The sequence below is a fragment of the Poecilia mexicana genome, unplaced genomic scaffold (assembly GCF_051168715.1).
Source record: "Poecilia mexicana isolate PSO_F unplaced genomic scaffold, ASM5116871v1 scaffold_14, whole genome shotgun sequence".
NCBI lineage: Eukaryota > Metazoa > Chordata > Actinopteri > Cyprinodontiformes > Poeciliidae > Poecilia > Poecilia mexicana.
Genome location: NW_028263383.1, coordinates 11,677,501 through 11,701,434, shown reverse-complemented (window position 1 = coordinate 11,701,434; position 23,934 = coordinate 11,677,501). Strand labels below are relative to the sequence as shown.

At 38.7% G+C, this 23,934-nt stretch overlaps 1 protein-coding gene across 10 annotated transcripts in view; it reads right to left on the bottom strand.

Annotated features, from left to right (window-relative positions):
* Nucleotides 1-23,934, bottom strand: part of rapgef6 (Rap guanine nucleotide exchange factor (GEF) 6) — a 140,750-nt gene that overhangs the window by 76,057 nt on the left and 40,759 nt on the right. For 3 of the 10 annotated variants that reach the window (XM_088012196.1, XM_088012201.1, XM_088012197.1), the window contains exons 5-6: nucleotides 19,701-19,770; nucleotides 14,371-14,517 (exon numbers count right to left, since the gene is read on the bottom strand). In XM_088012196.1, coding sequence (XP_087868322.1) covers nucleotides 14,371-14,517; nucleotides 19,701-19,770 — 217 coding nt within the window. Of the gene's footprint in view, nucleotides 1-11,057; nucleotides 11,076-14,370; nucleotides 15,936-19,700; nucleotides 19,771-23,934 lie in introns of those variants that run through there. The other 7 variants (XM_088012192.1, XM_088012199.1, XM_088012191.1 and 4 more) reach the window with 5 other exon arrangements.

The window sequence follows — 23,934 nt, the reverse complement described above, 5'->3', positions numbered from 1 at the left end:
AAAAAATCCCAGAGACGTCTGTCCAACAAGAAGAAAAGCAACCTGACACTTATTTTTACCTTTCAGGACAAATCTGCATCTGCTCCCACATTTTAATAGACAAAAATGAGGAAGAAATTCAAGCAACTTATGTTAAGACAATAGATCCAACTCTACCAAGCTTAACAGCCTTTTGAAATCCTCAGAAGTTCATAATCAAGAAGAAATATAATCACAAAACCCTAATAAAGGCATGTTTCTCATTTTGACCACATTATTCTGAAAATAAACAATCAGAAGCATCTTAAAGTCTTTAATCCACTTGGAAATTAATTAAATGTGGCCATGGAGTCAAGAGTTTTTCTTTGTAAAACATGAGCAGCTTCTTGGTCGTTCTTCTTGATTTGTGATTTTTATACAACAGAACATGTGAAAGTTGTAAAATCATGACGGGTTAGAAAAACTCGCCAGCCGGCTGCATGTCTGCACCAGCGTTTTTCACCTTTTATTTAAATTTTCTTAGTAGAAAAAACAACACTGGTCGATGCAACTTCCTACAAAAAAAATAAGAAAACTAAAAAGTATCATCAAAAACAGCAAAATGTTCTTTTTCAATTAAATTTAAAAAATATTGCAATATTTTTATCACCTCCCTTCTTTAAGTATGCTGAAGTGATTTTAATAAACTCAAACTGTGATTCAAGTAACTTGTAATTCCTTGAAACTTGGCTGTTATCTCCTGACAAGCAGCTTTTATTCCAATAATAATTATTTTTGCAAAATGCATCAGTAAGTGTTTCCATTTCCCTTTTCCCTGCTCTTCATGCATTACCCAGAGTGCCTTGTGCTCATGACACCGGGACAATAAAGATGAAAGAGTGGGGGAGGATCTCCAACCAGAGACAATAGAAGCCGTCTGTCAATTAGAAACGCTAATTATTAGCCGAACAGGAAGAGACGCCAGAAACAGGACTGAAATTATTTCCTCAAATTGTTTGATATTTTATTTTAACCATCTCATTCTGGCTCCATGCTACTGTTTTTACAGTTTCAGCTAGCTGCTCTGAATCAGGATCTCTTTCCTCTGCGTTCTGTGCCAACGAGGAGAAATACACCTCCCGACTAGGAATGACATCATCTCTCCCCTCAGCAACCAATCGGAGGCGAGCACATGGAGTCCAGCCTTCAGAGGAGCGCTATGTACACAAGAGAGACGGAGAGGAACGCAGGGAGAGGCAGAAAACCAAAATGGGAGGCCGGTGGACAGAGCAGATAGTTACTGGGATGAAAGGATGAATCAAACACACACAGACCTGCAGAGACTCAGCCATTAAACCCCACCACTTCATATGAATGAAATTACAGATCACTGAATGGATTAAAGACTCTCGGGTTAATGGATGGGGCCTGTCAAGTGAGTGCATGCAGTATATTTGTGCTTGCATTAAAAAGAAGTGTGTAAGTGTAAGTGTGCACTAGCTGCAGCTTTCTTCCTTTTTGCATACATGTCTGCTCTGCTTCAAAGCCTGGTCTTTATAAATGAGCCTCAGATAGAAGCAGTTTCTGCTGTTCTTTCTCAGATAAAGTCAATGTGTAACTGAAAGATGACACAAACAAACACACTGCACTGATACTTTGATTAGACTTTTCACCCACACAAACAAATTAGTGTGATTCAGTAAGAATATATCTAAGGGTGCTGTAGATTTCTCCCCAATAATACATGTTTTCAGTTCAGATGCATCTAAGAAATTATTTTTCAATGTTTAATTTGCATATAGTTTCCAAAAGTCTGAACTGGAAGTGATCAGCGCCATCTTGGTAGGCAAGCGCAGAGCCAAGGCCAACAAAAGAACGGATATGGACACTCTGGACCGACGTGCAAGACAGAGATATACAAACAAAATGGCTGCTGTTGGGATCAAAGCATGTCAGACGATGTGGAGAAGCTGCTTCCGATCTGCTACTAAGTAGTTCACTACTTAGTGAACATAAAGAGTTCGCAAACAAGGAGGAGCTTCATGGACGCATACAATCAATGTTTAACCGACTTTCTAAAGGACGTACGAACTCTTAATGTAACGTAAGATGTAAATACATGTAGTAACAAACACCGAGGCTACATGTCTGCCTTAGCTAGCAGGTAAAAGCTACGTTAGCTAAGCTAATTTTGCAGTAAGTACTGCAGTACATATCACTCATATTTATCTTAGTATTACACAGACGTGGGTAGACGACTCAAAGTGTAATCCAGTTATAGATGTAATGTACTTAGATAGGAATGAGGTGAGAGCTATTCTGTTTGTCATAACTCCGCACCTCCTGCACCTACCAAGATGGCCGCCGACTACAAAGTTCCTGCAAATGTGACGCAACATGAGAACTATTTAGCAGGTCAGAGTGAATCAACTGAAACCTGAAATATTGATTATTGAATCAATTTAACATATTTGGATAAATACAGAAGAGAGAAATGTAGAAATATTGTTAATATATTTCAAAAGGATTCAACGTTGGTTTTGTTTTTTTCTCATTAAAAATCGACGGAGCATGTGACTCTGCTTAATGGATATCTTATTTATGGGATCTCTGAACATGTAAATGATGCAAAACTGAAAACACAAACCAATTAGGAGAAAGAAAAGCTGTGAAATATGCATTATGATATTATAGGCCAACATGGAAACACCATTAGTGCCATCTGTCCAATCCATCAAACCAGATACATTTATATCCACATTTCAAGAGACATTAACTACTTTCAAAACAAAAACTGAAACAAACATTTCCATTATAAACAGAAGAACAGGACTTTGCTGAAGGTAAAAGTTTGTCAGGCTACCGTTAAAAACCTCAGTGTGTTTTATTAGTTTTATGTGATAGAAAATAGCACTGTGAACAGTAATATTTTTTAAAATAAAAACATGACAATTGTCTTTACTTTGATGCTGCTAAATAAAATCCAGTGCAACTGATTTCCTTCAAAAGTAACCTAAATACCAAATAGAAACCATTTGTGTGTAATTTATTGTCAGTTTAAATCCAGCTGTTCTGTGAAAACCTTTGGAAGAACTTCAATGCTGGTTTAGTTTACAAAACACAGTCACAGCTCTGAAAGACTCACCTCGCTCTGCTAAATCCATCCGGTCTGAAAGAGGAAGGCACCGCTGCTAAAGGAAGCCGTCCAAGAAATTACTCATTTGGTAAAAATTCTAACTGATCAATTTATCAATCATTTAAATTTTTAAAATTATAACATCAGATGGACCAAAATATAAAGTTAAGAGGAAATATTTGATATTTTTAAGGACAAAAATGACAATATTTCATATAAGTAACAAAAACAACAAGAAAATGTTTCCAACTTATGAAACTTTAATAAAAACTGTTTTCTGTGTCTGTCTGGTGAATTTTTGATTTGTTTTTCATTCAGTGGGTAGAAAATCCAGAAATTTTACTCAAGTAAGAGTAGAAATACTTCATATTAAAATGACTCTAGCAAAAGTAGAAATAAAATACACCTCAAAGTACATCTTTCCAAAAACGTTACTGAAGTAAACTGAGTAGGTCTGTAGATTTGAAATGCAGGATTCAGCACAAACCAAACATGTTTAGGCTTTTAAAGAGACAGTCGCCTCTGACGGTTCGTCTGACCCGAACACAAAATGAAAAAATGAAAACAAACTTTCAGGACCTTCAGGCATAAGTGAACATGAAGATGTGGACTGTGTGAGCAAAACACCGAGCAGGATAGACGTCACACAGGAAACGCTTCCTGGAACAGTCTGTCTGCAACCCTGTGTGTTTGTGAGCACCAGTCGGATAACGTCAGGTGAATGTTTTAAACGCAGAGAAAGGCGGAAAAAGAGAGCAAAAGCAACAAGGCAATCATGGAAATATGAAAGTAAAAAGAGCACACTGGGAGGCTGAATTGCGATTTAAATTTCTTTTAGAAATATTACTAATTTAAACAGGCAATGAATGACAGGAAACAGCTGGCAGACAACCACACATGCTGTGCAGCGTGCAGGAGCCAGACACAAGGCATCCTGTGTGTATGGTTGGGGAGTTGTGTGAATATTTGGGGATGTCTTTCACCCTGAGGCTGCTGAGACCAGAGGTCTACTGGGAATCAGTAACCAGGTTAGCCAGTCTGCAGTCACCTGCCTGCAGCGTGTGGCCAGAGGCAGCTTTTGAATGCAGCTCACATCTCATCAGTTCTGTCAGGCCAATTAAAACCAGTCGTCTGACTGAAGCTCTGCAACTCACTGATGCAACCAAACATCCAGCTAAAGCAGCGTTTCTCAAACTTATCCCATTAAACAAACACTTACAGACCACCTAACCTTAAACTGTCCCCTGCAGTAATAACTTCTTAAAATACACAACCTGAAATTAAAATATTAGTCTCTTAACTCATCGTCTTTATTCTTCTGTGACTCCACAATAAAACCATGAACACGTTGACCTGGTTCGAGTTATTGTGATTCTGAATAGATTTCCTGTATTTCAAATCAAAAAAGTTCTTCACTTCAAGTGCTGTGTGCACTAATAATGTTTTAGGGCCATTTATAATTTAGAAACATAATAAAAGAAAAATAGACTTGAGTTGCTTTGGTGAAAAACATTTTCTTTCAGAAAGTCCAATGTAATTAATTTTATTTTAGGCGTTAAGATGCAGTTAGTCAGTGTGGGGCACAGCGCTGCTCACGCTGAGTTCAGTTAAAACCGGTGCAATGTCCTAACAAAATCATTCGTAAATAAATTAAAAATAAGTGGAACAAGTACTGAGCCTTGGGGTACGCCTGTGTTCGTAATGTCTCACCACTTTAACAGTGGTTTGGTTTACGGTTGATATAATCCTCTCTATATTTGTCTCATAGAATTTGTTCCATGTATTTTATGAATAAGAAGAATACAATTACTTCATGTAGTTCTGGTGACAGACCGCCGCCATCGTAGGTATCGTAGGTCTGTGTTCATTTCTTCGGTGTGTTTCAGTGGGAATGAGTTCAGGACTTCCTGCTATTTAAAATCAACCCTTCCCTTTCCGACTGGTCTCTACAGAGACTGTGTTCAGAGAGGTTCAAGCCTGAAGGAGATGGAGAAACAAAAACAACTCCATTGAGCCAACACTGTTAGCCCTGCTGTGAATGGAATAGGCAGTTTTATTGCAATTTCCCTAAAAAAAAAACTGTAAAGAAAAAATTGATATGATGAACATAACGGATAAAAATCCCCATTTTTATCCAAAGAAAGATGAATGAGAAGACAAGCAAGTGATGAGAGGATAAAAAATTCAGAAAAGAGGAGGAAAAAACGAGCTGGAATAAAAACTGCCAGCGGGAATTCACAAGGTGAAAAGGAGGTAAAACAGGAGGATTAAAGGCTTTGTTTTTCTGCAGGACACATGTTATATCTGACAGAGGCTCACCTCAGCTTTTCCTGACAACTATTAAATCTGCTTCTGTTCCGAAGCTTCAACGGCTCCCTCGTTTTCAAGTTAATCTAATGAAATATTATCAAGCAGATGCCCAAAAAGAAACGGGGAGGATAAAGGTTAAGCAGCTGAGAGGGAGGAGACAGAGGAGAGAATTTAGAGTGGGAGATCAACAAGGTTGTCATGTTAGTGCTGGTGATGTAATCCCTAAAATTAGCAGCAACAGTGGTGCACTGTGCTGCCCAGCTTGGGCTGTAGCTACTGCACATGCAATCATGCATGCTGTCCACACGATTAATAGAGTCAAAACATGAGGCTAATGCAGGCCAGAAGTCAAACAATCAAGATTTTAAACGACTTATTAATTCAGATAAACAAAAAATTAGTTAAAAGGAATCTTCCAAATTAGTAAAGTGATTGCAAATAAATTATTTCTCAGTTATATTTTAAGTTATGCAAAGAAAAAGTCATGATGACATGTCAAACCCAAGTACCGCCACATCTTTTTATGAATTCATTGATATTTCTGTGAACAAGTTTTATCAATACATTCTGGCACAACCGGCCCTTTAAGAGCTTTCCTGGTCTTGATTTGGCCCAAAACGAAAATGAGTTTGACACCCAAAGTTTAGGCCAAACCATATTTGTTTGTTAGAGTGGAGCAGTCAATGCAGCCCTGCAGCAGATGGTAACAAATACAAATAACTGCAAGTGATTTGTAAAAATGTGTCATTTTTTCCACTTTGCACTATTTTGAATTTCTCTATTACATTAAAAAAAGTGTAAAAGTTCAAGGAGTCTGAATACTTTAGTGGGTTTGGGTGTGTGAGGCTGTCTGAATGTGCCAGCTCAGGAACAGTTTGAGTATTTTTGAGCCTTGGTAACAATTTGAGGAAGTAAACAACCTACAGATTAGAACATGAGGTTTTGGTCTGGTTGCCAGTTCCAGCGGTAATGGCTTATGCATATGTTTCACTTGCTGGCAATGATTTGTGGTCGCACAAAGAATCAAGTCAGAACAAAAGCAAAGGACTTTAGTTTAACAGTGGTTTCTACAGTAAATTTCTTCATTTGCTTGATACCCAATACTTTCTATTTTAAGAGCTACTGACCACCAAGAAGCGAACAAAATGTCCCAACTAAAGGAGTAGAAAGTACCACATTTTAAAGCGTAATCTTTTCAGCTCCTTTGCTGGCTTTCTAACCTGAGACAGATTTCCCTGCACAGAAAACTTGATGCCACCATTAACAAAATAACTGCAAGACTTTAATATTTATCTTTTAGTTTGTTATAGTGACGTGTGCAAGACGATGATTAGCATTGGTTCCAGCTGTTACGTTGTCTGCATAAGAGGGAAGTAAGTCAGTTATGCTATCTTGACTATAACAACCTTAACGTAGATGTGCTGGCAGTGGGTCTGCGTGTGCAGCAAAGCCGGCACAGAGAGCAAGAAAAAAAGAATACGCGTGGTTTTAAGTTATTTTTCAACAGTTTTTCTGCCTTATTTTTCCTTGGCTGTGGCGCAATGCACCAAATTAATAATCCCTGCATCTTGAGATTTGATTTTGTTCACCAAGTTGTTCAACCGCGACACCACCGTTACGGGTGACAAGTAAAAGAATCATCTTTTTGCCCTCCAGCGCTGTGCGCATGCGTGAATCTTCCAATAAAATGCAACATATCTGTAAACAAGCAGAGCAGCTGTCATTCATGTCAGCTGGTTTAGAAAACCAGAACCAGGTATTGGTCATGATTTTCAACTATGAATACTAAAACTGATCAAGTAAGGTAATTTTATTTATATAGCACATTTTCAGCAACAAGGCAATGCAAAGGACTAAAGTAAACAATGTCAAAATGACCTTCACATCAACAACAGGCAACACACTCATTTTGATCTTCTGGCTCTGATTAGACTTTCCTGTTCTCTTAGTTTCTGACTCTCCATCTTTCCCCGGGGCTTTACCGACCTTAGCAGGGGTAGAAAAATCCCCCAGGGCTAAACTGGTCCCATGTGTGTCCAGATAGGAAGAGACAAGATGAGAACTGGATGCATTAAGGCAGCAGGCAGATTTCAGACACAAGCCTTCCAGGATATCTCAGCTCAGCATGAGAACCACGTCAAGAAGGAAACACTCATAAATAATATGCATAGTGCTTTAATGACACTAATGACAATAGCATTGATGGGGAATATATTAAAATCCTGACAGCCTTTATATTTCGTTTTGATGCCAAGGAAATCAAGTTATTTCCCCAATCACACAAATGATTTTGTGCTGAAAATTCACTTTTTAAAATATGCAGAAGCTCGAAGCTGTTGAAATATCTCAAACATGTACATTATTTAAAAACTGTTTCTACAACTACAGGTGCTTTTAACCAGTCAATGAAAAGTTATCAAAAATACCTCAGACTCAGTCTTCTTTACCCTTTCCTTGACTTCTAAATGTTCAGATATCTATGTTCCACCAGGTTGACTCTGTTATGACAAAGCACCCTGCTGAGTCACAGCAATGACTTGTCAACCACATGAAGAGTGCAACTTTAGATTTCACCTGCCTGTAAACGGTGACTTCAGTCTCTAATGGACCTGCATGACGAACAAAAGCTCATCAAAACGAGTAAAATGATACAACAAAACAGCGTCATGGTAATGTAATCCCAAACAGAAACAGCTCAAAGATCGGTGCATCAGAGTCCAATTTGTTTTGACTAAAGTGACAGTATTAAAAGCTGAAGCATCATTGCATGACTTCATAAAAATCTGGTAGGGTTTTAGATCTAGTCAATTATTTAAACCTTAAACTTTTTCACAATCTATTATTTTACAGCAGCAAAATTCATTTAGTTTTTTAGGATTGTAAAAAAGTTGGATTTTTTACAAATACAAATCTGAAAAGTTTTGTTTTTTTGTGCTTTTGAGATATTGGTCAACCAATTTTCCCATCCAGAGACTGCATTAAGGTCTGAACTTTGACTAGACCACAGGCCAGATTCGCATATTAATAGATTAAAATGACTTGGAAGGTGTGCAGATTTGTCACATTTGTTTCAGGTTTGAACAAGGCTTTATTTCTTCTTTAGGATATTGTTTTATATGTCATCTTTGCTTTAACCATCTCCAAAATACTCTTACCTGGTGTGTTTTTCTATCCTGTTTAAACAGTGTTTCTAAAAACATTTGAGAAATAATTGCATCGACACAGCATATTAACATGCTACTGCAGATAAAAAAACACAAATCGAATTGTAAACAATGTAGTGAGCATGCCAGGCCTGAAGGGGGCGGTGAAGATTTGTGAACTTTCTGATCCAGCCGACTATTTTTGCAAGTCTTGGCTTCTGCAAATAATCACATGTGGTCTTGTTTTATAAATATTTCAAAATAAACAGATTTGGCTTTAAAATGGCAAATGAAGAGGTGCAGCAATGAACAGGCAAAACTGGACTGACTTCCAAATGTTTTCGGTTCACCTTTAAACCCATTTTGAACTGCGTTTCTAAAAAGGTTGTCGTTTAAACGGCTGCAGTCTTCCTGATGTTTGTTGAAATTAAATTACACACAGATAAACTGTAGATACTAATTATGTGACCTTCAAAAGTAATTGATTGCACTAGATTTTAATTGGAAGTATCATATCAAAATATATAAAAAGGAGTGAGTACATCAATTCAGGGTGTTCATGATTTTTAGGGGTTTGTTTGTTTTTTTCTATCAGACACCAAAATAATATGAATATGAGCAGATCCACAATATATGCTAATTGGGTTACAATTTCACTGGTAACCCAATTAGCATATTGGGTTTATAGGTTGCTATAAACTAAATGCTTGATTAGTTTCTGGGAGGAAAAACAACACAACATGTCAGACATCTCAGCCTCTGACACAGGAAGGTAGCAAACCACAAACTCTGCATGAGACGTCTGTGTCTTCCGCTGAACGTTAAAGAAAGTCACTTCCTTCAGAGAACCGAGAAAAATGCCTCACTGTCCACAGGCACGTTCAAGACAGACACTTAGCAACCCGAAAACAAAAGCTAAAAATCAGAAATTCAAGCCTCGTAAGCAGGCTATTCAGATGACAAACTGATACAAATACCAATAAATCCGTATGGAAAACTCATTGTTTGCAGGTTTTATTCAGTGTTTTGTTGAAGCGTTGTGTGCAGAGGGCTGAACCTGCTCTGGATTAATGGTCCAGAGGTGACAGGGAGCAGCCTGGCTGTAAAAAGCCCCTCAGCGTGGGTTTCCCCCGCAAGTCAAATGAGGTGATGGCTTCTTATCCAACCTCTCCAGCACAGGGCAGACAATCACTCTGAGGTTTCTGATGTCTAAATGAAGTGCCCTTCTCTGCTTATTTCAGCATGTATGAGTGTGTATGTGTGTGTGAGTCGTTAGTAAATCCCAGTGGTCTGCTGCTGTAGAATGTGCAGAATCTTCTGCCTCACTGGTCCAAAAATCAGTAATTTATCATAAATTAAACAAACAAAAAAATAGCAAAATGTTTTAAGCATGTTTACACATTTTCTGCCACTCACAGACTTCCTGTGTGTGTGTGTGTGTGTGTGTGTGTGTGTGTGTGTGTGTGTGTGTGTGTGTGTTCTTTTTAATTCATACATTCAGAGACTCCATTGACTCCAAGTCGAAGCATTAAGAGAGGAGAGACACCAGACGCAGTGCAGAACAGTGATAATGGATTACTGATGTTATTATGGTTCAGTAAGAGCTGCAAACATCTTCTGATCTAATGCCAGAACTACACTTCTGCATAGTGGATGCATTTATGAGTGTGATATGTACTTTTAAAGCATCTGTTATGCTATTAAAAATAAGACGGTTAAAGCTGCAGTACGTAACTTTAAAAAAAAAAATTTAACTGTCACCATGTTGTGATATTTTAAAATAAGACAAATCAGTGAAAATATGGATCTTCACCTTCACATGAGCTACTATTGTCGTTTGAAGAAATGCACCAAAAACAACCAATCAGAGACAAGAGGAGGGCCTTAGCGCTGTCAATCAACATCAAATACCCGCTGCGAAATGTGCTAATGGCGGAGAAACAACCACCATTACAGGAAAACCTCTTCATCATTGTTCTCCATTCTAACTAGCCTTAGCATTCATGACAGGCTATGCTAGCTCACAGCTAGCATAATTACCAACATATTACATGAAAATGGAGTCAAAACATTAATGTTTATCGCAGTAACTTTTGGGACAATTTATCGTAAAAATGTGTTTACTGTTCACTAGTACTGTCACTTTAAGGCATATGTGGCTGTATTGTTGGCTAAACTGGAGTGAAAAAGTCTCGTAAACCTGTTTCTGTCCTGTAAACTTTACCTTAACCCCTGTGTAAATCAGCATGTTGTGGTTCCCAACATGCACCTTGTGATCCGTCTGTTCGCCACATTCCTATCAGCCACCCACAGCGTCAGCAGACAGCGGTGTGCGCATGTGTGTGGCGACATCAAAACGACCTGCTTTTCACAACACGGCCTGCTTCCAAACAACAGGTGTCTGATTCAGGTGGGTACTATCTACACAGTCATCAACACACACAAACCAACAGAAAAATAACCCAACATGTCAAGATGAATGTGTGAAATATTGATGAATTACTTCCTACCTTGTTGTTGACATAATCCTGAGGTTGAACACAGCAGAAAATATGTGGAAAAAGAAAAGAAATGAGATTTAAAAAGCATGCCGAGAGCCTTACACGTGTCACAGCACAGTAATCTCTTGTGATACTGTTGTTTTTTTATGTGCTACTAGCTCCTCCTGCTCTTCTGTTCAGCTTGAATCTAATCCCAAAGTCCTTCTCTAATTCCATGTGTTTGCAGGACTTTGTTTTTGTCCTGGTTTTCTGCTCTGCCAGCTGATTGGGGTGGAAAGGCTTTGATTTTTTATTTTTTATTTTTTTGTCAAAAGTTGAGATGTTTGACTTTAACATCTCATCAAATCATTTCGTTTCATTGGGATTTTATGTGAAAGACCAATTTCAAAGATGGAAAAGGATACACGGTTTTAAAGGGCTGCTTTATAAAGTTTTTACTAGCTGGTGGCTGAAATACGTATTAGTTGATATAGACGATAATTAGTTTTTTGTTTTAAATATTTGAAATACTACCAAACTGGTTCCTTTTTTATCCACAGTTTTCACTCCATGCCGTTATTTTATTTTTAAGCATTTAAAAAGAACAAGTCAGAACTTAAACTGTAGCAGTTACTGAACAGACCGTTGCTAGGCAACCAAAGAATGAGCGAGTTGCTAAGCAACCAAAGAGTGAGTCAGTTGATTCCACCAACATTTCTTAGCTTAGCTTTCCTCTGTCTCGATCCCCCAGAATGCTGTGTGGTTTTGAATCGAAAGGTTAGTGAAATATTTTTTCAGACATCTAATTTTTCTAAGAAAAATCAGAAAATATGTTGGATATTTAAGATTTAAATTTCCAAAGTGGATTTGTAAACAGCCTCATAAAATCTACACCTGAATAAAATATTTCCAATTGTTGAAAGAAAGTCATAGGAAGTCCTCTTTACAGTTGGGTCAGACTAGAAGCAAAGCAATAAGAAACATTTCCTGTACTGGAAACTAACAATGATTACAAACCCAGAAGGTGAGTCATGGTGGTGGCATGCTTTTCAGAGACGATGGGAATGTGGACTTAGTTAAACATAGAGCAAAGACAACTTGGTGGAAGCAGCCAGAGTTAGTGGTAAGGCTTAGTAAAGAACAACTGGTGTCAAACTGGGTCGACGTCCTGCAACGTAGAACTCAGGAGGTGTGTTGGACTCAGGATAAATCCAAAAAGTTGCACAACATCGACCCACAAGGACTGTAATTTGACACATCAGTTTTAGATGAAAGTCTATTCTTCTGCTACAGTGACCTAGTCAAAGTACAGACCTAAATCTAATTGTGTCAAATTTGAAATTTGGGTTAGCAGATTTTTGCCTCTGTATGTGCAAATCTGGCTGAGATATCCCTCAAAAAGGGACACAAATTCATTCATTCAGACATGGTTTAGATCACATGTGTCAAACTCAAGGCCCGGGGGCCAAATCTGGCCCACCATAGCTTTTTATGTGGCCCTCTTGACTCCAAATAACATCAATAAGTTCCTCCAGGTTTTCACAAATCCTCAAAATTCACACAAAATCAACAGATCTCCACATTTGTTCTGATTTTACTACAAATTTTTCTCAAAATTGGTCAAAAACATTGAGTTTAAGTGACTGCTGCCTTACTTGATGTCAGTCTGTGATCGACACGGCAAGTAATAAAAGTCACATTTAACATCATACATTAGCGAAAATATCATAAAATTCCTTAAAAATATTTCCAAATTAGCATCACAAAATATGTGATTTTGGTTACAAAAACAACCAAACTCCTGTAGGAACTGCTATTTATTAATATTTTAACAGTTTAATGGGTTTTATCAATTCGTTCTGGCACAACCGGCCCTTTAAGAAAATTGAGATTTTTGATCAAATGAAACTGAATTTGACACCTCTGGTTTAGATGGTTGTGTTTGTCAAAGAAAATCCCAATACAACACAATGAGTTTGTGGCCTTAAAGTGAAAAAATGTAAAATGGTTGAAGGGGGTGTTTTTTAAAGATGGGCATGAGGGTATTCTGGTATCTGAGAACTTTATATATAATAAAAAAAATGGAACAATCACCAGGGGACTTCTAGGGTCGACAGAGGACCCGTTTAAACTCTCCATTAAGGCCCTTTGCGGCCCCCCGGGGAGCCCCAGGTGTGCGCGCCAACAGTGCAGCCGCCTGCAGCTGCTTGTGTGTCTCCAGATGATTAGCTGCAACTGTAACTGACACAACGCCAAACCCGGTGATCCTATCAGAGGGAGGGGAAGTCGCTGGGCGCTCATGACTGTACACAGTCTCAATGCCGAAAAGGTCAAAGAGAAAACAGAGCTACCAGAGTTAACCACTCTGCAGAGAAACGTTTAAATCTTCAGAGCAAAGTGGTGACTCAAACGTCAGTCATAAAATAACAGTCAGGCGTAGTAGTACTACAGCAAGGCCTGTCACAGTAACACATTTTGTCCCAGAAGTTATTGTGATAACATATTGTAGTTACCAAGTATTTCTGGTCCAGTTTCTTAAAATTAGACAAAAATAACTTTTAACTAACTTTTGAGCTTGTTTTCAAGCAATAATTTCTTAATATTGATTTAAAAACTGCTTGTTCCATTGGAAGATGACATGGGAAATAATCTGCCAGTGGAAGTGGACCTTTTTCTGCAATTATAAGGAATTATTGACTTAAAACAAGCTCCAGTTTTTTCTGAAAAGTTATTTGTAAGTAATCTTATTTGAAATGTACTAAGGTATTTTCATTAGAAAATAGACCAAAATTACTGGTAAGATTTTGTGCTTTTGCAGTGAAATTCATTTAAGATTTAAATATCCAAAATATTTACACAAAACAACAGAAAAAAGTCTTTGTAAACAGAATTATCCTTCAAAAAGGGGAAAGTTGAGACCAAAGCACCAAAAACTTTTATCATTCAGTGTTTGGTAGAAAGAGAGGAAACAGGAAAAACAACAAATCATGCAAATGGAAAAACATGAAGCTGATGCAGAAGCAACGCAGCAAAACATGGCAGTAAATCTACAAAAGGAATGTCTGCAAACTGCAAAAACAAAAAGTCTTGGTGAGAGAAAACAGAAAGAGGATAAGACACGCAGATGGAAATTATTGAGCTTAGTTTCTCATGCGACTAATTGATTTGTTGCTTACTGCAACAGGCCAGTTAAGCTTTAGTTGGTGACAGGCGTTTAATATATTTTCATTCAAAAACACTGATGGTCTAAAACAACCAAGCAGACGTTTTCAATAGACGTAAACTGGACCTTTAAATCTTTAAAGGTTTCTAAACAAACCCATCAGCAGTAGCGTCGTCTTACCGTGTTGTTGTAGCTGGCGGGTTCTTGGCCATCAGTGATGAGTTCCCGCTCTCCTTTCGGGTTGACCCTCCTGAAGCGCCTCCTGGAGCGCCGCTGGGACCCGTCTCTCTGCAGGAAGCTGTCGTCCCCCTCGGTGCCGTTGTCCACCTGTAAGGTAAGGTCACAGCCCTCAGCCACGGAGCCACAGCTGGTCGACCGATCCACATGGTTCGTCGGCTGAGGGCACGGCTCGGAGCAGCTCCGTTTCAGCAGTTCAGACCTCCGGACCTTTGGAACAACATTCTGATTTATAAAATCCAGACTCTGTTCCTCGTATTCCGAGTCTTGGGTGTCAGCTCCCATTAGATTCAAACAATCCGGGCTGGAATCTGTGAACTTGCTGCGTTCTTTCTGCTGCGGTTCCTCTTTGTCTCCCGGAGCTTCGGGAACCTGGCCCTGCTCTTCTGTTGGCTCCTGGTTGAACATCCAGTTCTTCCAGAGCGCAGAGAGCCGGTGCCAGCGCAGCACACTCATCCGGATTCAAGGACGGGATCAGAAAAACACATAAAAGCAGGAAACACCACAGGGGAGGGGGAAAAACCAAAACGATTGCGCCAAGGTGTCCAAAAGTTTAAATCCAAAATCCTTCGCCAAGAAATCATCCAGGAAAGGTTGAAAAACCGAATAAATCACTCCAAAGGTTTCAGCGAAGAGTTTAGCAGCTCAACCAGATGCATAGTGACAAACTTACTCACATGTCTTCTTGCTCACTGTGTCGCCCTCTGACACGCGCGCAGAGCATAAAGTCAGCCCACAGTTTCCTCCAGGAAGCCGTAAATACACAAATATCCTCAGCAGGCAGAAAAAACCAGCACAGTTCACAGAATCCGGCCATACAATTCAGTCCCACAGGCGTTTTGTGCTGGTCAGTTTGTTGAAGGAAGAATTTGTTTTCGTTCTCCGTTGCATAATAGTAACTCAATAGCCTTATTATGTCAGTTAGAATCACATTGTTTATCAGGAAATCATGTTACAGAACCTGTTGAACAATACTGCTTTGATTTTTTAATGCCATTTTTCACTTACTTTTTCCTTTCTTGCATTCTGTTTTGTTTACTCTCGTAGCTTATTGTTTTAAAATAGCTTGAACATTAATTCTGCATTATATGGAGAAAAACTGGGTGAATTACAACTTTTCCTCACAGCTTTTTACAGCTGCTGCTGAACATGAATTAATTATTTGATTTATTTGTTGCCTTGTAATTTGCTTTTTTGTGTCCAAGAACCATAAATTACAATTACTGGTAAATGATATGTGTTGTTTTTCCTGAAAGAAATGCATAAAACACTTGATAAGAAGCATAAATATGACTCTGATTTCTTCATTAAGATCAAACTGTGCTGAGGAGATTTAAAGACTGGAGCCAAGACTGGATGAAGCGGTGCCTTTGTTAGCAACCTCAGTGTGCTATACTCGGGTTAATCATGTGAATTGACAGACATCTTGTACATAAAAACTCATGATGACCCACAACAGCCAGAGAGGAGGGCTAAAATATCAATATTCCTTCTGTTTTCATGAAAAACAAATGGATTTTTAACATCTTTAAAAGCATAACTGAGTTAAATTTGAGATCAAACCAAATTTTATCAATCTTGTTATTAAAAGTAGATATAACAATAATAAATATTAACTTCTGGGTGGTCAGGAATTATGAATGCGCGACATATTGTGGTATACGGTGGAAATGATAGAAATTTGGCCTAACTGTAATTGCCTGCATCAATACAGAGCAAGCGGGAAGCAGAGTGTAGAAAAGGCAGATGCAAAATGTAAATTATCTACACCTGGTTCGGGTTTAATGTCCAGCGGTCTTAATGCGGCGCTCAGGAGGAGCGCAGCAGATGTCACGGTCGGCCAGCGGAGGGTAAACACACACGCGGGATCGGTGTGACCCCCATAAAGCTGGCTAAGCTGGTATCCTTTGATTTTTAAATTTTGGGGAAGCGATTACGAACAATAGCTGGCATGTATTTGCAGGAAATTTTCAGTGAAAATTTATAAAATCCCTCTGGGCAGCTAAAACCCAGTGAGCAGAAGCTTAAAGTTTCCGTCAGATTTCAATCACAAGCACTTCTGGTTCAAAAAGCCAACTTGGGATAACTTTTCTCTGAACGAGCTATGTTGTGTTTTTATTCAGATAAAATAAAGATAAACCTCTGCAGCGAGTTTAGACTTGCACGAAACAAAAGCACCAGGGATTGAATATTATCATTTTTGCTTCCTGAGAAAGAGAAAATAAAGGAAACTCACAAAAAGAGGGATGCAGGAGCATTCTTCTTTCCATGCACAAGAGAAAAGAGGGGGGCTGCAGCAGTCACATCGCACTGCGGCCAATCAGTTAATTGGGGCCATGGGAATAGACCAGGGAATGTGATCTGTGGCTCTTGTCATGACTCTGGTCATATGATAGACAGGAGTTACATTCACAGTGCTCACTACGTCGGGGTCTGTGAGCTGGGAAATGAACGAAAGAACAACTGAAGAGGAAAAAACGCAAGATCAGATAGAGCAGGAATGTAAACCAGAAGATGAGCCGACGTGAAGCTCATCACAATGTTTTATTTTGTGAGTTTTCAGAGGAAGCAGGAAGTGTGGTCATTTTTCAAGCGTATGATCATGGGACCAGTGGAGGTGGGGGGGCATAATGGGTCTTCACCAGTCAGACATTCAGGCAGCGTTTGAGACGAGACGCTGTGTAAACATGAAACGGCGACACATTTCTAACCCTTCATTATTACAGAGGAAAACGATACACTAATCTTAGTGTATTACTTTTGAGTCTAATTTTTTGGCCCACTTGGCAAAAGGTTTGTACAACCTTTTTGTACAGGCAAAACATTAAGTTTAAATAATGTTAACATTATGTTTAAATAATGTTGAAGTGATGCATTAAAACTTGAAATGAAGCATTTTTATTAAATACGTCTAAGATGTTTTCTAGTTTTTACAGTTTGCTACAGGAGTCGTAACTTCTGTTTGATTGTAATAAAAACATTACAAAACGATGAACAAGACGAGGATTTGGGCAAATGTTCCTTATGAAACAAGAAAAGGAAGAAGAGCAGAGTGATTTTATTCCCAAATAATATTTTGTTTCTTTAATTGAGCTCATTTTTTTGTTCTGACCATAAATCTCCTCGGTGATGCAGTCAGCACCACTGCTGCCGTTTCTACAGCTGCAACAGTCTCTAAACGCACCCTGGGGGGTCGTTTCAGATTAAATATGTTGCTGCAAGAGCAACCACTCTCCTATAAAACTCTCTCATTAATGAGACATTTCAAGGAAAGTCAGGTTCCTGCATCTGTGGATCAAGGTGAGCCTTCAAGGCCGATTTTGGTTTTAAAAACCTCAAGATTTCTTCAACAAAGCAGCAACTTTTATTCCCACTAATCAGCCTCTGTGATTCGTTGTCAGACAGAAACGGTGCCCTGCAACAGACTGGCCACCTGTCCAGGCGACCCAACTCGGATGGATGGATGGACGGACGGACGGACGGACGGACGGACGGACGGACGGACGGACGGACGGACGGACGGACGACGGATGGAGGATGGATGGACGGACAGACGGATGGATGGATGTACAGACAGATGGACGTACAGACGGACGGATGGACAGACAGACGGATGGATGGATGGACGGACGGATGGATGGACGGATGGACGGACGGACGGACGGATGGATGGACGGACGGACGGATGGATGGATGGATGGACAGACGGATGGATGGACGGACAGACGGACGGATGGATGGATGGACAGACGGATGGATGGACGGACAGACGGACGGATGGATGGAAGGATGGACAGACAGATGGACGTACAGACGGACGGATGGATAGACAGACGGATGGATGGATGGATGGACGGACAGACGGACGGATGGATGGAAGGATGGACGGACAGACGGACGGATGGACGGACAGACGGACAGATGGATGGACGGACAGACGGACGGACGGCAGCGGGTCGTGGGGTAAATGCAGTGAAAGGTCAACCGAAGGTAAAAACAAATCTCTGCTTTCAACTTTGGTTTTTCTCTCCCAGGTTTTTGCATGAAGTGTTTCTGTTTTTTATGTGAGCAGGTGAAAAATGTTTATTTTTATTTAGCCGAGTTCTTGGTAGCGGTGTGACATATCGCCTCGTTTACGGTAACACTGCCAGATTTTTTTAACAGTGCGATTTTATTTGAAGATCTCATCTAAGTGAACCTGAAAGCTAAAAGTCAAAACACTGAGTCGGTGACATATTTTGGTGTTGAGTGTTTTTCAAAAGAAGCTTTCCTTTTATAGTAAAGAAAATCTGAGAAAATATTTGAGGGAAATAAAATATGTATGGAAAATAAATGCATTTAAAACAAAATTCAAAGTTTTGCTGCAGGTTAAACGGTTTTTCTGTAACGGTGAGTTGTTTCTAAAATAAAATAAAAATAGAGTTGTGACTAAAATTGTCCAAGTCTGTGTTAGTCTAACTCTATTTGTTTCATTTTCAGTGAAAGTGTTTTCCAGTAAGCAAGGGGAGTTTTTCCAGTCGACACAAACTGTGTTTTATGAAATAAAGCAGCAGGGCTGTAAAAGGGACAATGAAAATGTTGCAAATGATTACCTCAGATTTAAATAAACAGAATGACGTCCCACCTCATAATAAGAACGGTTTCATCATGTTTCCCATGACTTAATCCTCAGACATAACATAAAAGACGACTTCCTAAAAATTAAAGCCTCCACTTACTTTCAAACATCACAGAGTTCTTTGTTCTGACGGTTAAAGGACGATTTGAAATGAGTTTTTAATGGAAACTAAGCATTCTGGGAAACGATTCCCACTCCTGTCTTTTTCTTCTTGCAGATTTTTAAGCACTAATCTAAAACCTGTAGTTTAATCAACTCTTGGATATTTGGCAAAATTAATAAAAAGTTAAAACAACTTACTGCTGTAAGTTTATCTTTCACAAACTCACATTTAGGTTCAAAATCTAAAACTCGCTAAATTTATTTGACTTAAACATTAGAAGACAGTAGACACAACTAAATGCCGTAGATCTGACAGGAAAGCCTGCAAATTGCGAGTCTATACAAGCATAGTTGAACAACAACAGTCTAAAAACATGAAGCACTATCCTTATATATTGTAGCAAGATGGGGGAGGCAGATGGAGAAACAGAGAGATAAAACAGAAGGATTCGAGAGAGAAAAAATGCAAACATCAAATAAAGATGAAGAAGCGGACTGATATCAAAGAGCAGGACAGGAGGGATGAAAGAGAGCGAGCGGCATCGATACCCACCACAATCATTTCTGATGGCTCCAAAGTGATGCATTCACAGCCCCGCCTGCCCCCCAGCTGCTTGCCAAAACTGCAGAGAACAGAGACACACAGGAACATATAAGCATAAAATAAAACCAGACGATCTGCTCATGCTGACCAGAGGCCAGATGCGTTCAATCGCAGGCGCCCACCCACAGACCTGCGCCAACATGAGGGCCATTAAATTACCGGCATTACCAAATCATTACGCTGAGGCAGCTTTAAGCGTAAAATGATCCTGATATATACCTGCTGAATATCTTCAACTAAACATGGAGCATCTGTTGGGAGTAAAGTACATGTGTTTGTGTCAAACTCAAGGCCAAATCTGGCCCGCCGTAGCTTTTATGTGCCCCAAATTACATCAATAAGTCCCTTCAGCTTTTCACACATCTGCAGAAACGGTCCAAGATGCTTCTAGAGAAAAATGTCGAGCAAAGTGCACACGTGTCGAACTGGAAGCGTCAGACCCTTTTTTGGCACGCGGAAAAAAAAAATCACAAAATTCTGGAGGAACAGCCGTTTACTGACATTTTAACAGTTTAATTGGTTTTATCAATATTGAAGAGCATTCAGACTTTTAATACGGCCCAAAATGAAACGCGTTTGACATCCCTGGTTTATCTGTGCTCAGATTTAACAACAGCCCCAACAGCTAAGGGGTAAATTAGACCAGGTTTTAGATTCTGATGTCATTTTTGAGACCAAGTTGTACTGAAAAAGATTAAATGAATGTATTGTTCTGTCGCATTGTTGCCATTGTTATGGGTTTTATGTTATGCATGTTTGCTGCAAAAGGAATGTGGACTAAGGACATTTATAGAGAACATTTAGTGCTGACCAACTGCAGACAAGAAGCCTGGAAAAAGACCAAACAGACAAAGTAAGCCAGATAAGGACACACATAAATATAAGACTCATTCAGAGATCTACTGCCAAAACAAGATATAAAAAACAATCCAAAATTCAATTGTTTTGCACAAATTAAAGGTGTATGAATCTATTGTACACCAGAAAATGCATTCCACCAACCAGTCTTTCTAAATCAATTTTTTCAAAAATAAATCATGTGAAAACAAAGTTTGACCTTTTTAAGACCACGCAAATGCATATTGATCCACCAGAACTCATATTGTTTTACAGTTTTAGCCTTTTCTCAGAAAAAGGAAGTGAACGTCTGCTCTACATTAATGCTAACAGACAAAAACACACAGCCATTTTTAATCTGCTTCATGTAAAAACGTGCAGATTGCAAGATGATCTTCTGTGAGTATCTCACTCCTCTGGGATTGGAAAAGCGCTGATTCAGCGTCGCTTACGGTTTGGACCTCATGTAGAAACTCAAGTCAGATCTCTTAATGCTTAAGTTAGCGGATCTCTCTGCGTTTCAAACTTCTGCTTTGGCCATCCTACTGGTGATCACTGTTTCCAGTCCAACTGACTAAAATCTCAAACCGACTCTTCTTTGGAAACATTGAATCCACTAGACGTCTCCCTTCTCCCGTTATATTTCTGGCTTTTGTTCCCTTTTGCCGCATCTCATTTTGCATTCTCTTTCATTCCGAGTGGAAAAACATTTCCTCTCATCCTGAAACGCAGCTTCTGAACAGCAGAGACTTTGCTCAAAGTCACGATCTTGATTCAAAGACAAATCTGTCCTCATTCAAACGGATAATCACAGAAAACTCCTCAACTAAGGGAGGCGTTTTACTTGGACACAATTTTCAATGTCAAAATAATTAAAGCATCAAAATAAAGGAGGAATGAAGAAATCAGTCTCCACTGTGCTTTGCTAAAGCTGAAATTAAAGCTTTGGGAAGCTGACCTTTGACCTAAGCGAGGCCTATATTGATGCTCTGCTGCCTCCTACACACAAACTAATTAATTATCTTCTTTTAATCACTTTAATAAATAACATTTTTAATTTTAATGGAAAAAATATTTTTGAATAGTTTTTAATTACATTTTAATTTTATTTTATTAAGAATATTAAATTAATATTTAACTAAAATAATTACATATTAATTTGATAAATGCATTTTTAAATAAACAAGTACAATTTTTACATTAATGTGTAAAAATCATTTTGCTTTTCTAAAAGTTACATCCTGCAGCTTTAAAATGAGCGTTTTTTCCTCTTTGCTTCCAGCCGTAAGCCCATTTATCTTGGGGATGCTGTAATCAGCTGCTCTTGCCTCCCTCCACTGGGCTCACATGTCGGCTGCAGAAAACATTCCTGAAGGTGCAAAGGGTTCGCTGGCATTCAGCATCCAGGCCCTCAGGGCACCAAGACGCCGTCAAACCCACGGCTGCAGCGCCGTCACCAAACCGAGAACATGAGCTCATTCCTCAGAAACTGCTCTCAAAGCTGCACAGATGACACATAAACTTATGCTTATAAGATACAACTTTTTATTCTAAGGAGTAAAACAGACATAAGTGAAAATCACTGAAAAAAAGAAAACAGAAACCAAACTTATGTTACATGTAATCGAATTAATTTAGTCAAACTTTATTTATTTATGCTTGTTTCACATGACAACTTAATAAACTTACTTGCAGCAAATTAACCACATTTCTTTTTAAGTTGGATCACCTGTTTTCTTTTTTCAGTTTGTAATAAAAATGTAATTCCGGTCAGGAGTAAATCAGGACAGAACTGCATTTATTACCACTTAATAAAAACGGCTAAATTCACACCTGGCTTGTCGCACCAGGTGCACAAGACAAGAAAAATGTCCATCAGTGATTATATTGTTGTTTTGAGAACATTTTCAAGTAATTCATTGGTAATGGCATGCTCAAAGATCAATAAACTTTAAATTCTAATCAACATTTAACACTGGAACTGGAAGACATTTTAATATCCCAAATAAAGAAAGAAAACAACAAATTAATTAATTCTGAAGTCTCTGTAAAAATGTTCTTTAAAAAAAGGTTTATCAGACTGAAAGCTTTAATCATCCAGTTTATGGGAGAAAAAAGAGAAAAGATGAAAACAATAAATATTATTCATGAGTAAAACAAAGTTATTTGTTTCTGGTTTAGTGCAATTCAATTACTTTCTTATGCAGGGACAGAAAATATGACATTTCTTTATAAAAATACATTTTTTATTTCATTCTAAAAAAACCAAGGTAATGACTAATGATCATTGAAAATTGGTGGAAATTCGCAATTTTGAGGAATTAATAAAAGTCCAAAATGGGGTAAAAATTGGATCCAAGATGGCTGACTTCCTGTTTGATATGGAGCGTTGATGCAGGAGACTTTTCTGTAGCTCCCATGGAGCTCTGCAGCTTTACCAAATTTAAGGTTAGCATTCAAAGCACATGGTGCAAATCTCACAAAAATCTTATGCAGTTTGGTGACATTTTTAATATGTTTAGGCCTCCTAAAAGCCAATTTTGTTTAGCTAAAAATAATAAAGTTCAGTTTGATCAGTTAATAATAGATCAGAGCTGATCAAGAAAAAAATGCAGCAGACTGGTCCGTCTCTATGTTAATTTGGGTTTTGCGACATTGGAATTAATTGACATTGTACTGAAAAAGACGTTTAAAGCCTATTTTAAAGAAATATAATGGGAAAAAAGTGTAAAAATATCCAAATTCAGTAGCCGGGAGGCACTAAAAGCTCTCAGGCAGGTCAGCCCAACTCTGACAGATCTCTCTACCCTCCAGTGAGGCGAGACGCCTGGTTCTTGTCTGGCCTAAACAAAGCCTGCCAAGGCAGTCTCTTCACTTTCCCTCTGTCTGTGTGTGAATGAGACAGAAGCACAGCCAGCTACAATAAAGGGAAACCCTGAAGAGCTGCAATTTTCAGGCTTCTTTACTTCCTGTGTAACCACCGTTTGCTCAATCATTTCTCATTTTTCCTCGAGTTACTGGATGCCCACAACAATAAGAATAAACACCTTTAAGCCAAATATTAGTGACAGTGTGTGTGTGTGTGTGTGTGTGTGTGTGTGTGTGTACATGAGTTTGCCCCATAACCAAAGCCACTACCATGCCTGAACTGAAACGTGACACCCGTCTCCTGTCAGCTTGTCCAAATCTGTAGTTGAACGTCTACAGCCAGAAAATCACCAAACCTCAGTCTTAAGCAACATGAAAAAAAAACACAATTTAAAGCTTCATGCACTGAATGAAACACATATTAACAAGAAAAGGACACAAAGTTTCTCTTTTAGGTTATTTTGATGAGAAAACATTA